Source organism: Equus caballus, chromosome 21 (genome assembly GCF_041296265.1).
Source record: "Equus caballus isolate H_3958 breed thoroughbred chromosome 21, TB-T2T, whole genome shotgun sequence".
Classification (NCBI taxonomy): Eukaryota; Metazoa; Chordata; class Mammalia; order Perissodactyla; family Equidae; genus Equus; species Equus caballus.
Window position 1 is genome coordinate 58,784,108 of NC_091704.1, and position 15,849 is coordinate 58,799,956.

At 43.2% G+C, this 15,849-nt stretch overlaps 1 protein-coding gene across 3 annotated transcripts in view; it reads left to right on the forward strand.

The window, feature by feature from the left end:
- Nucleotides 1–15,849, forward strand: part of RETREG1 (reticulophagy regulator 1) — a 125,212-nt gene that overhangs the window by 24,515 nt on the left and 84,848 nt on the right. For all 3 annotated transcript variants that reach the window (XM_023625821.2, XM_070246453.1, XM_070246454.1), the window contains 2 exons: nucleotides 8,241–8,347; nucleotides 13,829–13,859. In XM_023625821.2, coding sequence (XP_023481589.2) covers nucleotides 8,241–8,347; nucleotides 13,829–13,859 — 138 coding nt within the window. The remainder of the gene's footprint in view (nucleotides 1–8,240; nucleotides 8,348–13,828; nucleotides 13,860–15,849) is intronic.

Consider the following 15,849-nt stretch of genomic DNA (forward strand, 5'->3'; position numbering starts at 1 on the left):
GAATTGGCTGGGTTGCATCAATGAGGGGAAGCTTGTGTTGCACTGTGGCCATCTGCCCCTTGTGGAGGGTCCTGAGGACAGGTGTGAGAAGTGTCCTCTTCAGGCACATGGTCGTGGTCCTCTCCCTGGCTGGCAATGATGCAATGCATTTAGTGACAACTGTGCAGGGGCCTCATACCTACCCTGGATCCAGGTCCCGAACATCCCAGGAGTGGAGGCTGCAATATCTTGGGGATGTTCCTTTTGTTGTGGGCTAAGGCTCCAGACTGGTGGGAAGGGATCTTGCATTTTTATCTTGCACTGAACCTTGAAAATTATGTAGCACCCTGAATGAGAATGATGTATATCCACAGACCCCCCCCCCCCTTCAAAGTATGTGCTTTATTACTCTGCTTCTCATGATTTCTTGGGCATCCTGCATTTTGACAACAGTTCATCTCTCTTTTTTTAACGGTACATTTAATTACTTAAGTAATTGATTTTGGTAAGGAAGATTAGCCCTGAGCTAACATCTGTGCCAGTCTTCCTCTTTTTTTGCTTGAAGAAGATTAGCCCTGACCTAACATCTGTGCCAGTCTTCCTCTATTTTGTATATGGGATGCCTCCACAGCATAGCTGATGAGTGGAATGGGTCTGCACCTGGATCCAAACCCACAAACTCTAGGCCACTGAAGTGGAGCACGTGGAACTTTAATCACTTGACCATGGGGCTGGCCCCACCTCATCTCTTGATAATTGTTCTGCGGCATTCAAGAATCCTCTAACCACCTGTGTGTGGCCATCTTTGCCTCAGAGTTCCTCCATGGGCAAGGTGGTGACCACGTGTGAATTCTGTGAGTGAGCAGATCAGCAAGGTCACCCTGGGGCTCGGATCGGGCGGTGCACCATGAAACTCCTTGGCAGGTTCTAATGGTGTTTAGTTCTTCTACTGAGAACTGTTCCATAGCTCAAAGTAATTCTAAGCATCAGCCAAGCACTTATGGATACTTAAACCTTAGGGATGCGATAGGTTTCAGCAAGATGTTGAAGGAAATCTGTTATTATGTCTTTGTGGATAAGATGGAGAAATACGGACACGAATGTAGTGGCAGACTGGGTGGACTCCATATTTGTGAAGTGCTGATTCATGAATCTCGGTCCCTCTGGGAATGGCTGCTAATGGGCAGTGAAGGACGCCAGTACTGATTGACATCTTTGATCAGTGTGGATGAGGACTCAGGACACGCAGATATCAAATGTGCGGGTGTCACAAAGCCAGACAAGAGAACCAATGTGATTGATGCCACCACTGAGGTCTGTAGGTTTGAATGATAGGCTGTGTCAAACAAGAACAAGTTTAATAGGGCATACTTAGATACATCTGAAAAATAGAATCCTTGGGGGTTTTAACTGCCTGAAAATTCAGCATAAGCCAGCATGCTGATAGAGCTGTTAAAAATCAAACAAAAAGGCTATACCCAAATGAGCCAAAAACTTATGTTTGCATAAAACCCTGCACGTGAATTTTTATAGCAGTTTTATTCATAATTGCCAAAAATCAGAAGCAACCAAGATGTCCTTTAGTAGGTGAATGGATAAATAAACTATGATACATTGTATAATGGAATATTATTGAGTAATCAAAAGAAATGAGCTTTCAAGCTGCGAAAAGACACAGAGGAACCTTCACTCCATACTGCTAAGTGAAGGAGGCCAGTCTGAAAAGGCTACATACTGTGTGATTCCAACGGTATGACATTCTGGAAAAGACAAAACCTTGGAGACAGTAAAAAGATCAGTGATTGCCAGAGGTTCAGGGGGAAGGAGGGAGGGATAAATATGGGGAGCACAAGGGATTTTTTAGGGCAGTAAAAATACTCTGTGTGCTACTATAATGGTGGATACATGACGTTATTTATTTGTTAAAACCGATAGAATGTACAACACAAAGAGTGAACCCTCCTGTGAACTGTGGACTTTAGTTAATAACCTATCAATATTGGTTCATCAGTTTTACCACTGATGCAAGATGTTAATACCTGGGGAAACTGCAGAGCAAAGGGGATATATGGGAGCTCTCTGTACTCTCTGCTGAATTTTTCTGTAAACCTAAAACCGCTCTAAAAAATAGTCTATTGATGTTTTTTTAAAGGCTGTGTAGGTAGAGCTATAGAGTCCGGAATAAAGGGATTTGAGGTCCCTCCTGGCTCCCTCCGTCTGTTTGGACCAGATGCCCAGTGGGAGCATTTGGGATGAGAAGAGTCACCACCTGGCGCCTGGCGGGAGGAGGGGTGGGACGCCTCGGGGAGAGGTGAGGGAAGCAGGGAGGTTTCTCCTGAAGAAGACAACACTTCAGGGAGGCATGCACATAATCCCAGTGTCTGCAACTCTGGTGGTGGCAGCTGGCGTCTTTGAGGAGTGCTTCTGAAATCTCTCAAGTCAGTTTAGCACACCCAGGTAGACACTCTCGCAAATTGGTGACAGTCCTTCCAGCTGTTTTCATGTGATAATAGGTGGATGGAGAGGCAGAAACTTGCATCTCGGAGGTAGTTGGACAGAGTGGTAAGAGAGCCAGCTTAGAGCCAGGCTGTCTGGACTCACATCCTGGTCCCACCCTCTCCCTAGTCTTGGGGCCTTGGGCAGGTTTCCTAACCTCTCTTTGCTCATCTGTGAAATGGGGGCAATGGTAGTACCTTCCGTATGGGATTGTTATAAGGATTAAACGAGTGAATACACGCAAAGTTCTTAGAACAGTGCTTGCCCTCCCTAGACATCAACTGTTTTGTCCCTCCACGGTTTGGCTCCAGAGGGCAGGACTAGTTCCACTGGGTCAAGGGAGGCACATGTGAGGGGCCAGCCTTCTCCCTCTCCTGTTCAAGTCTCATTGCACTCTTACAGTTCCCTTTGCTCACTCTGTTTCCCAACCTGGAATGCGTTTGTCTCTTTCCACCTGGCAAAGTCTGACTTTTCTGGGAAGCCAAAGCTTAAATGACACCTTCTCTTGAGAGCTTTCTCTGACTTCCTTGGGCAATTATGGTCTCTCTTTTCTGCTCCCACAGCATTTTGAATAGGACTTCAGTTAAATATAGTTGTTGAGTTGTCTGCTTCCCGGCCTGGCTGGGGCAGGCTGGGATGTAGTCATCAGTGGGTCCCCTGCAGCTAGCCCAGTGTCAGACAGACACTCGTTATGGAATGGAGATGGAACTTCTCCTTCCCCCACTAATAGTAGGATACTGCAGGAAATTGGATGCCGCAAGAGATGGTGAGCGTCCTCCTGTGAGATGTATTTCAGCTGAGGTGGGTGATTCTCACTGAGGGAATTCGAGATCAGGTGGAAGTGGAGCATTTCTCTGAGCGGCGCTGCAGAGCACCAGCCTCAGAATCACCTGAGGCCAGCAAACAGGGGTTGTGTGGACATCCTAAAAGACAGCTTTCACATAAAGAAAAGATTAGTGGGAAATGACTTTGGCTACTTTGTAAAAATATATATGTATATCTTTAAAGATTGGCACCTGAGCTAACATCCGTTGCCAATCTTTTTTTTTTTTTTTTTTCTGTTTTTTCTACCCAGTTCCCTCCAGTACATAGTTGTATATATTTTAGTTGTGGGTCCTGGTCCTTCTAGTTGTGCTATGTGGGATGCCACCTCAGCATGGGCTAATGAGCAGTGCCATGTCCGCGCCCAGGATCCGAACCGGCGAAACCCTGGGCTGCTGAACCAGAGCGTGCGAACTCAACCACTTGGCCCTGGGGCCGGCCCCAAAAAATAAATTTTGATTTAGTAATATTACAAATTCAAAACCTTCCTCTTTCTTTGAGCTTTCAATTTTAGCTAGCATAACTTATTTTGTTTATAAGTCTATCAAATTTTAACAGCTGTTTTCAAGACAGTCTTTGGTGAATGATTGCTTGCATTAAAAAGTTTACTTATACTCCTTTCAGCCTTTTAAACTACCATTTGTAAATTTCATACTTTCTGTGTCCCTTCAAAGTTCTTCATTGTCCAAGATTACTAAGGTGGTACCAAAGGGACTCGAGACCCAACCTGCATAAGGGACACTTGAGCATCAGTAGGGATAATATTGCAGTGGACTGAAGCACCTCAGATATGTTCACGGTAACACACACCCACAAAAGAAAAGGAATGAAGAAAACCAACGTGGTAACCTTTAGAGGATACTGAGGAACTGCCCCATTATCTTGAAAGCAGGTAAATAGAAAGAATCAAGTATGGATCCTGCTTTTCCTGTGAGCTCCGCCTCTCAGGTTAATCAAGCATCCCTCTGAGCGTGGGATGCAGCTAATGCCTGAAGCGAGAATGATGGGCTCTCACCTTGTGTAGCCCCTGAGGGATTGATAGCCAGGCAGTCATAGTCAGTGGCTGCTAATATCACAAAAATGTAGACACCAGACAGGCAGTGAGTGCCTCCTGATGGAAACACACACACCACCTGTCATGTAGTTTTACAGAAAAAAAGTTTGAACCCAAATCTGGTCAAACCTCTAAATCCAACTACCAGTTTTTACTGTCTGCTCAAGGAATAGAGGAAAATGTTAAACTAAACCACAAGGATGTGATGAGCAATTCTCAGATTCTGGAAAACGAGTCTGTTTCTTCCACAAAAAATTTCAAGCAAAAAAAAAAAAAAAAAAAGAGAGGGAGATGGTGGGAGACCTATAAATTATAGGAAACTTAAAATACTCATATCACTTTCAGTGTATGACTTTTTCAGATCCTTTTTCAAAGTCTTTTAGTGTGTGTGTGTACAAAAGATGACTGAGGAAATGTGGATACTGACAGGATATCTGATGACATTAAGGAATTAAAACAATTTTTTTTTTTTTTTCTGAAGAAGTTTAGCCCTGAGCTAACATCTGTTACCAATCTTCCTCTTTTTTTGCTTGAGGAAGATTAGCCCTGAGCTAACATCTGTGCCAGTCTTCCTCTACTTTATATATGGGTCACTGCCACAGCATGGCTGGCAAATGGTGGAGGTCCAGGCCCAGGATCGAAACCCACGAACCTGGGCCACCAAAGCGGAGTGCACTGAACTTAACTGCTGCACCACGAGGTTGGCCCCTAAAATGATTTTTTAAGGTGTGACAGTGGTATTGTTGTTAGGTTAAAAAAATCTTCTTTTTGAAGATACATGGCAAATTAATTTACATGATATTTGGGATTTGCTTCAAATTTTCTTAGAGTAGGGGAAGCTTAGTGGGTGGGAATATAGAAAAAAACAAGATTGGCCATGAATGGAGAATTTTTGAGGCTTGCTTTATTATGCTTTGGTCTATGTTTGAAATTTACCAAAGTAGAAGTTTTAAAAAAATGATTTTGTCTTAACAGCGCAAGCCCTCCCAAATTATTAGGCAATTCCTGTAAAATGAATAAATTAAACTCAAAAGTGTTCCTAAGATTTTAATATCAAATCACAAGTCTAAATTATACAACTACATATTTAAATTGGAACCATGAGACAAGTCATCTTAAACAGTATAAATAAAATACCAAACATCTGCAAGTTTTTCTAAATACAAATTATTAATATTAGGGATTCGTTTCTCAAACATTTCTGTGTTTAATTCTTGGGGTTCAAAGACACTACCAGGGAAACGATATGTAAGCCCATACAGTTTTGGCATTACCTTCTCAAGCAGTTGTTAAGGTTGACTTCTCATCTGGCTGAGGATTCTTAAGGACCAACGAGACCCTTGGCCAAGATGCCAGCTGGACCCTTGCCCAGGACACACAGCATCCCCAGTGCTCTTTGGAGTTGCTGTGGCAACACCCTTCAGATGAGGTCTTCTGGCAGCCAGGGCTGTGGGTCAATGTCCTTTCATTACCTAATTTCTCTGTTCCTGGAAGTTTGTAGCTTCCACTAAGAGAATAACTAATGACCTTCACTGCTTCAGTTGGTTTTGCATTTCTTTAGGTTTTTTTTTTTTTTCCTTAAAGATACTTATATGGCTTCCTGGCTAGCTCTAAGGACCTTTAAACTCCAGGGAACTTTCTCTCTCTCCTAGGGCTTTGCCTGACTCTGCAAAGAAGGCCATTCTAGTGAAACATAATAACCTAACATTGACAGATTCCCTCTAAGGCAGTGAGTTACAGCTCATTTCGCAGTCAGCATTTAGAAATATAATAGAATTGAATGGAAGGTATCAGAAGGCGTTACAAACTGTAAGGATAAATATTGTTTTTTGAAACTTTGGTTCCATTTGTGTGTATTTAGATGTAAATGAATTTCTTACTGTGGGTCACCATCAAAAATTTTGAAAACAGCTGCTTCAATATGAGGTGGGGAAAACAGAGAGAGCCTGGCACACAGACAAGAGCAAGAAATAATCATAAACTGATAGTAAGGAGGTAGGCCAAAAAGAAAACAAACACCAGAAAGTAACCTCAGTTAAAACAAACATAGGAGCTCAAAACATAGAGCACGTAGTGGTCCATGATGAAAGAGTGAATTATTGTTACTGAAGACATGGATGTCAGCATTGTGGCTTATCTTTCATGTCTGCTCCTTCCCTCCATGCTTCTTGTTCACCCTTTTGGTGGCACAGTTCCTGGGTTAATATAGGCACTCCATAACTTAATATGTATTGAATGTAAATACTAGTAATTAGACCACCTGTTTCAGAGGACCTGGGGGAGGAGCTTGGGGTCTGGGAATCTGTATTTTAACAAGCTTTCCAGGCAGCTGACCTGGTGGCAGTTGCAGACCAATGTTTGAGAAGCACTGACCTATTCTACCTGCTCGTTTTACTGGCCCAGGTCACACATGCAGTTAACATTAGAATCAGAGCTGGGGCTTGGGTTGCCCACCTTCTGATGGTGGAGGGCTTTTCCCACAACTGCACCAGTGTCTCATGTTGACCACTTCTCACCAAACACATTGCATGGCCTTCTAGTAGATGTCCTGGATGCCATGCTTCCTCCCTGCCCCACCTCATCCTCTCTACTGCCCCCAGGCATTTTCCTAAATCACCCATCATTCTATTTTCCTACTCTGTACCTTTGGCTTACTCTCTGTCACCCTCGCATACCATTCAGGGCCTGCCACAGTCTGCCCCCAGCCTGTCTCCTCAATGTCTTCTCTCTGTCAGTCTCTCGACTCTCTCCTTTATCCATGTCCCTCTGCAGGGACCACCCCAGACCACACCTCACCCTCTTCTGGTTCTGATCTTATGTTCATGTTGTCTCCTCCACTTGGAACAGCCTCCGTTTTCCTCAGAATTGCACGCATCCTCCCAGACGAGGCTCAAGTGCAACGTCTATAAAATCTTCCCTGATTCAGAGTTAATCATTCCTCCTCCTTCTTTGCTCCTTGCTCATGTTCTGTTACAGCACAGACTCATTACCTCGGACTTTGTTAGCTCGGCCTGTGCTCCTTTCTCTGTTGAGTAAGTGAGTTCCTAGAAGGCAGTATGCATGTGTTCTTTACTTCTCTATATAGCCTACAGTGCCTTACAACTAGTATTAAATGAGATATCTGTTAATTTTTCCATGAGTGAAGATTGCATCAAAGTTAACATTAATTGGCAGCTTGACCAATTTACTTGTGTAAAACGGGCTTCGACCTCTGTATGAAGGCTCAAAGCTCTTTGTGACTCCTTTGCCTTCCCATTTCTTTATAAGCCCGATCAAAAAAATGTACTGCAGGGTCTGTGTGCTGTTCATGATAATGAATTCTTTGTTTCCCTCTGGAGAGGAGATGGGCAGATAGACAAAAGAGCAGTGATCTTAAAGAGAAAGGGCTAGCAAATTGGATCCTTAATAACTGCTATTTTTAAGAGATGGATGGGGATTTGGTAGTAGTTAAACAAATGAATATGGCATAAAAGCAAAACATGAGACTGAGGACGGCAAGTGAAGGGTGTGGACCGTAGCTACACTGTGCGCCTGAGAACATCCTGCAGTCTGTCTGTTTAGCCCGTCATGATTCTGTTTCAGATCAATTCCAGTCTCCATCTGTTAGCAGAGCGACATTTGGACCATACCCAAGCCAGCAAATCCTCCGCCCAAATGAGTGTTTAGAACAGAAAGCCTAACACAAAAGTACACATGGCTCAAGAGCTTCTATTTTGCTGACTTTGATGCCTATTAAATAACGTTCATGTGGTCACTTTGGGGTGATTTTGAAAAGTGAAATCATTATTGAATGTATTTTTGTTTCTATGGTGGAAACTGAACCTAATTTTAAAAAAAAGATACAAATCCTGAAATTGAAAGGGCGGTTTCTCTGTTTTTGCTGTTACAGGTTCCTTGCATTGACTCCCTGGAGAGTGTATCATCTGATTTCCGTCATGATGCTTGGCCATGTTATTATGCAAATAATAAAGGATATGGTTTTGTCTAGAACAAGAGGTAAGAAAACTCAGAATTCATTTTTGTGGTATTTAATTTTCTAGACTCTGAATGTCTGATCTTTGTGTAAGCATATTAACCAAGTAGTCCTTTGAAAAGGAACAAGAAAACAGATGATGGAGGCATTGATTTTGCTATTTTTAATGTTTATTAAACATTTATTTATTTAATACGTGTTGTTTATTTAACCGATGTTGTCCCTAGTCATGGCTACTTCTCCCGGGCAAAATGTTTGCATGTGCTGGTTTCTCTAAGCACTGTTATTTTAAATACCATTTTATTATTTAAACAGGCTGCAGTGAGGATAACAGTTAAATATTTATTACATCCTACATGATGCAACTGGGCCATTGGGAAATGAACTAGTTTATATACAAATTTTCTCTGCCTCAATGGAGAAAAACAATTAACTCAGGGCTTAAAAACGGTTAAATAATAGTTAAATAAATTTTAAAAAATGAATTAATTTTAAACATTAAGTTTAAAAGTAAGAACTTGAATTATTTAAAAAATTTGGTTGTGTTTTATGAGTAATTTAACTATATTATAAATCTCAGTCGAACTTTTCCATACATGGGGGGGCCTCGTCTGCCAGGGTTTGGGTTAGTTTTTGTAAATAGGCAAAAATCCCTCCGTGAAACAGTTGAGCCCTATGAACCTAAATGTGATATTGATTTGATCAAATCAGCTAAGAGGAGGTTACAGTGAGGCATTTGTAACCCCACTAAATGTAAGCCCAAACAGAGGGATAATTTTGGGTGGGGCCCATATGGATTGATGCCCATGAGAAGCGCCCGGAGTTCTGGCCCTGGCAGGGATACGGAGACCTGCGTGGTGGCAGGCACCCTCTCCCTACACCAACTCCAGGAGCAGGGATGGCAAGTGTCACAGGTTTGCAAGCGTGCTGTTCTATGGTGTGCTTTACAGCGGGTTTATGTTTTAAGTCTTTACAGCTCTTAAACTAAATCATGTATAAACCACTTTCAGAAAGATAGTTTTCCATTGGTATGTCTCAGAGTTTGAAGGTGATTCCTTCCTCCTTGTGTTCTGGGAAGGTGAACAAATTCATTTGTGTCCAGTTACTGCTTTTCGTGAATCTGCGCATGTAGATTATATTCTCATACACATTCTTCCTCTCTCCCTTTCCACCTCCCCCTTTTCTGTTTCAGAGAACAGACACCTAACTCCCTAGCTTCTAACCCCAGCAGGCACCTGCCCTAATGCTTTCTGTTCATTGCAGATGGATTAAGGTGGAGCGTCTCAGAGCTGGGGCTTTGTGTAGGGGTCAGTCAGATCAGGGCATGGTGATTCCCATGTTTCTGCCTTGAGTCGTAACCGATAGGGAAATGCCCATTTTTCTCGAATAGATTTTGTAACATTTTCACCCCCTAGGACCTCCCTCAGGGGAATCTTAGAAGAAATAGCCACTTACAAGTTTTATCAGCAGCCATTTTAGCTCGGTAGAGTAAGCTGACTCTGGGCCATGCTGAGCATCTTCGTATTTTCAGCAGTGTATCAAATTTGGCCCCAGTATGGGCAAAATTATAAGGAACAGACAAATGTGGAGGCCAAGGATGAAGTTGAAAGACTTTATAACTGTCCGTTTCTCACTCTCTGCCCCTCACACAGAGATCACTCCTGGCGTTGACTGATTGGCTTGGTGTTCTTGCACACATGGAACGTTCATACTCACGGATTGCAGGGAACCTCTACCTTGCAAAGCTTCAGTCCCTGAAAAAATTAAGGTGGTAGAGTTGGAAGAATACTAGCCTTTCAACAGCTGGTTGTCTCCATTTCTTAGTGGTGGAGACGCCCCATCATAGACTGCATTAGTTTCTATGACTGCTGTGACAAATTACCACAAATTTGGTGCCTCAATACAACAGAAATTTCTTCTCTCATGGTCCAAAATTAGTATCGCTGGGCCAAAATGGAGATTCCAGAGGTTCCAGGGAAGGGTTCCTGGCCTCTTCCAGCTTCTGGTAGTTGCTGGTGCCCTTGGCTTGTAGCCGCATCAGTCTAGTCTCTGGCTTCATGGTCACGCCACCCTCTCGTCTTCTGTGTGAAGTCTCCCGCTGCCTTCCTCTTGCAAGGACACTGGTGAGTGCATTTGGAGCCCGCTTGGATAATCCAAGATAATCTCCCCATCTCATGACCCTTAACTTCATCCCATGTGGTAAATCCCTTTTTCCATAAAGTGACATTTTGCAGGTTTCAGAGATTAAGACCTGATATCTTTGGGGGCTGTTATTCAGCCCCCTGCATAATCTGAACCTCTGTATCCTGTGAAATGGGAAGATCATCCTTATACCGTAGGGTTGGGTAAGGGCTGAAGAAGAGTGTAAAAGAGAAGCGCCTTGGGCACAGGAACGGCCTACTCTGTCCAGCCTGGACACAGAGTCAGAACAACATGGGGCTTGTCCACGCATCAGTGAGCCTGTGTTGAGCGCCCTTCTGTGCCAGGGCCTGTTGTAGGTGCTGGGCTTCCAGTGGGATCCAGACGCATCACCCCCCAGCCTCTCTGCCCAAGTGGAGCTCTCACGCTCCGCCCTGTAGGGCAGGCATTTGTCACAGGCCACTCTCTCTGTCAGGGTTTTCACCGGGTGACATAGCTCTGAATACAGCATTTCTACTGCATGGAAAAAAAAGGAGAAACGGGATTAATTACTATGCTTTCCCAGCGTTCCCCAGTCTGTGACTGCAGAAACACTGGAGCCTCCTTCGTCCTTTTTAGTGAAGTCTTTTAGGACAAAGACGCATTTGAGCCCTGTAAATAGTTGGCAGGAGCCTGACTCTGCAGGCCTTTCAGCCAGGGCCCTGCCATGATGGATTGGTCTCTAGGAGGCACAGCCTTGGCTTCAAGTCCGATCCAGATGCAGTGAGGGTAACTCCATGGCTTCAACCAGAACTGCCCGCTGCTCTCACTGGGTACCTTGGCTTACAGCAACACCAACAGCAACGAGGAAAGGACAACCACATCATCAGGGCACACAGGGCAGTCCTGTCTCTTTCCATCTCCTTCAGCTTCCCCACTTTTCACATTTTTTACTAGAGATATTAAACTTCTATTGTTAAGAATTTAATTGTATCCTGCCTCTCCCTCTATTAGTACCTTTAATACCATCTTAGATGCTCAATATGAAGTGCGTGAACAAAAGTATGGAGATCCCTTCTTGTGAATTACTCTTTGTGAAACCTACAGGGGCTGGTGTCCCTGGGTTGAGTCACCGGCATGAGCAACCTCTGGCTGTGATGGGTTTCTCTCTCCCACTCACTGTTGTGTACCTTGAGTGCGTGCCCTCTGCTTTAACCCCTTCGTCTGGGCCCTGGGAAACTCATCTGCCCTGTGGAAGACTGCTCCTGTGGCCTTGCACGTTTCCTCGCCCGCCTTCTCCTTCTCAGTCATTGCGGAAGATCCAGAATTTCCACCCGCGGCTCTCTTTAAGATCCTCTTCAACTAACTGCTGCGCTGTGCAGTGGGAGGAGGGCTCAGGAGGCCTTTGCACGGCTACCCGTGGAGCACTTTCAACCCCTGTCTGTCTATGCCTTTCCTTCTGCGAAATCTACACTGTCTATTTATGCCACGTTCTGGTTGCGGTTGAACATGGACCCACCAGGACTCGTCACCTACGGACTATAGGCCTTTATGCGCCCTCCATTCTCTGTCATTCCAGCTTGTACCCTGATGGTGTCTCTGACAACCTGGACTCGCTCATCTACTAGTGTGGTCTCATCTTTGACCCTAGCCTTTGGAAGTACTGTCTCTCTAGCCCTTGCAAAGGCTTGAAGTCAGTCCTCATTGCAGCCTTCTGTCCACCTTCCCCAGCCCCTTGCTCCTGTTGAAGCAGCTCTTTCCCCTCAGTTTAAGTATTTCCTGCCCAGCCTCTTTTTTTTTTGCTGAGAAAGATTTGCCCTGAGCTAACATCTGTTGCCAGTTTTCTTTTTTTGCTTGAGGAAGATTAGCCCTGAGCTAATATCTGTGCCAGTCTTCCTCTATTTTGTATGTGGGTCACCACCATAGCATGGCCACTGAGGAGTGGTGTAGGTCTGTGCTTGAGAACCGAACCCCAGCTGCCGAAGTGGAACGCACCCAACTTAACCACTGGGCTATGAGGCTGGTTCCTCCTGCTCAGTCTCTTGCCAGGGCACTGTCCCTCAGCCTTAGGCAGCCCCAATTTGCTCTATGCTCAGTGATTGCAGTGCTGCTGTCCTTACCATTCTAAATGTCTTGTTCCCTTCACTAGCAATCATACTCATTTTTCCATTTTTTAGTACCAAAACAAGCAAACACACCAACACACCATACTGTTATCTGCTTTCTCCACTCTTGGCTCCAGTGTTCTCAGAGAAATATCATATGACAAGAAGAGTTGTTGTCTCTAGAATTTAGTCTATCCAGTGTTCCACCTTTAGTTGAGACATTGCTAGTGCTCATAATTCCTTGGATTCTTTTGAGTTGTTTATTTGCTTTGTTTTGATATGCCATCCAACCATAAAGTATTTGAGGCAGCTTATAAGGCACTAAAAAATAAGACTATTTAAAAGAGATCTAGAAGAAGAACAGGAGTCTAATATGGTGACCATAATTGACCAAGAGATTCACCCCTGTGCTTACTGGCAGCCAAGGCAAAAAGGGAAACCAGATCAACTGCACAATTGTAATAATCTGATGAAAGGATGCAAGCAATTTTGAGAAACATTTTCCTGGGGCTAAATTTTAAGAAGAGTTTATCACAAAGATCTTTGATAGGGGATACTGAAGAACAAAAAGGACAGCATCTTTGGCATTTGATGCAAAATGCAGAAACTGCCTCATGGCCATTTCTTATACTGAGCTTCACTAAAGTGGGTAGCTGGGAGTATAGTATCAATACATAGTCCAATGAAGAAAGACATTAGGGAACTGAGAAAGCAAATGAGGTCTAGGTATACCTTTTTTTCTGTTGATTTCATTTGAGCCCAGATATAAGCTCAAAACACCTAAAGAATGAGTGGATAAGAATCTCCTTTCTCAGTTAACGGTTGCCTTAGTTCTTCTTTTGTCCGCACCATTTCAAAGCTCACCTAAGTGTCGCCTCTCTCATTGGTGCTTTCTGGAGCAGGCACATTTTCTCTTTCCTGGACTCACATGGTTTGTGCTTCTTGTACACTGCCTGCCTTGGTTCATAGTTACCTGAGTGGACGTTGTGGCTGCCCCACTGGACAGTGAAGTTCCTGTGGTGGGACCGCGTGTTATATTGTGTTCTGTCCCACATGGTTTCCAAGTGTTTTGTGTGTAAGTAGGATCTCAATAAATATTTTGGACTAATTGCCTGAATTAGTCATGGTACCAAAGGTATACACTGTATGATCGGATCGTTTATAAAATTTAAAGATCTAAGCATTTTATTCTAAATAGCTTGGAATATTTTTAAGTTGAGAGATGACTCAGGAGAAAAATACGTCAGTTAAGTTTTCACATTTTATTCCTCCTTGTTGCAGGTGCGCAGTTGTGGAGAAGCCTCATTGAAAGGTAGGAAGCCTGCCTTCATGTCATGGCTAATGGAGGGCGGGCTGGGGGAGGTGACTGCGCCGCCTACGTGTCCTGTCTCTGAAATAATATTTTAATGACAGGGACTGAAATCCTATAGTAACTTACAAGAATGGGAAAATAAAAGAAAATACAATCAAATCGAGGACAAGGATAAGATTGGGACTCCTTTGAGGAAATAGTTCACGTCTTGCTATACTATTGGGCAGCGTAATGTGTGAGAGTCAGAATGTGTGAGGACTGGAAGTGAAGAGAGGGGGCTGTTTTCATGGGGCATTTCCTTCTGGACTTCATTGTTGGGCGTGAGCACTGCTGAGTGAGAGAAGCACAGGGCAACACTGAGTTGTGGAATCTTCCGGAACATTCCTGAAGGGTTAACCATGCTGTCAGTTCAGAGGATGTTGGGGTGGATGAGAAGAAGAGGAGGGGGTGAGGGCTCTTGAGGGTGAGAATGCAGTAAATGTTGACCGACCTCTGGACTCCTTGCCCAGCCAGAGGCAAATAGTTCCCTTTTCGTTTGCTGTCACCCGTCCTGAAGTCAAGGTGCTGATACCAAATGGAAAAGAAAAGAGCTAGGGCAGTTGATGGGGGGACCATAATTCACTTCACCCAGTGTGCATGTAAGAAATGGGAAAATGAAGAAAGTATAAGGGTTAATATTCCTGTAAAAGGAATCTTTATAGGTATTTGTTTTTAAAATTCTGCCTTAGAAATCCTTGTATTACTTAAAGAGAGATGGTTGGGGTGCTCCATTTGCATCAGAGAGGACAGCATGAAATGAATGCTCCAAAAGGAGGACAAAATAATGCCATTAAAAATCCTATGAAAAAGCATAACCTGGTATTTTGTATAATGTACCTTTAAAAGCTGTGCTCAGGGAGATAATGCTTATTTCAGGTAAAAAGGCTAATTTTAGAACCAGTTTACGAATGCTTGCTTGTTCCTTTGTTTTAGATCCCAAATTTTCATGGGCAGAATGTAAGCTTGCCAAGAGGCTCAGCAGAGGGAGACGGTGGATATAAGAAGAAAAATCTGCCCCCCAGTGGTTCTCTGGGAGGCGGCAGGATGCGTGGGAGGGATGGTGTGGCCCCAGGAGGGACCAGCACCGCCTCTGACAGTCATTTGCCTGGAGATATTTTCTGGGGCCTGATGTTCCCATCTCTGCACAAGCAGTTTCAGGTTCTCTTTATATTTGATAGAAGTTTCCTTACAGAATGTAAAGATGGAGAAAACTCTAAGTTACTCATTTGAGATGGTTTGGGAAATAGCCGTGTGTTTTGGAATTTGTTGCAATGTGTTTTGGGTTTTGCTGTTTTCATGCTTCCATGAGCTTTTCTGCGTCGTCATCTTTTAGGAGGAACATTTAACCTGAGAACCATAAGAGCATGTCATAGCTGGAAGTAGTATCTGGATTAGGCAGTGTAGTTTTGGAAACCAATAAAAAAAATCTGTGAGGAAAAGAAATTTCATATGTAGTTTGACCAGTATGAATTTCTAGAATTATTTTAAATTACAGTTATACCCGGGCAATAATTTTCTTTACTGCCATAGTTTTATCAGTAGTAAGAGAGTGAAGCAAACTGAGGATTTAAAACATGGTTCTTAAGCAGAAAATAAGTTTCTGACCTGACAGTTATATAAATACAGCAGATGAGACATATTTCTTACGTTTTCAATTTCTTTTTAAAATGAATGACAGAAAGTTTGTATTCATGTAAGTGGAGTAATTTGTGAATTGGAAACAAAAATTTAAGGTATATTGTTAATGGAAATGATGACATAATTTCTATAATCATAATAAAATATGTATCATGACTCACTTAAAATTTTTTTCCATTTTCTTTTCTAATATTTTAATTTACCCAACAAATAAAGTTTGAAATGCATTTTATATTTGATTCAAACCTCCTTAGGACTTAAAAAAAAGAACTCCATTTTCAAGCCTTATTGATAGAAATAAAAACTAATGTTT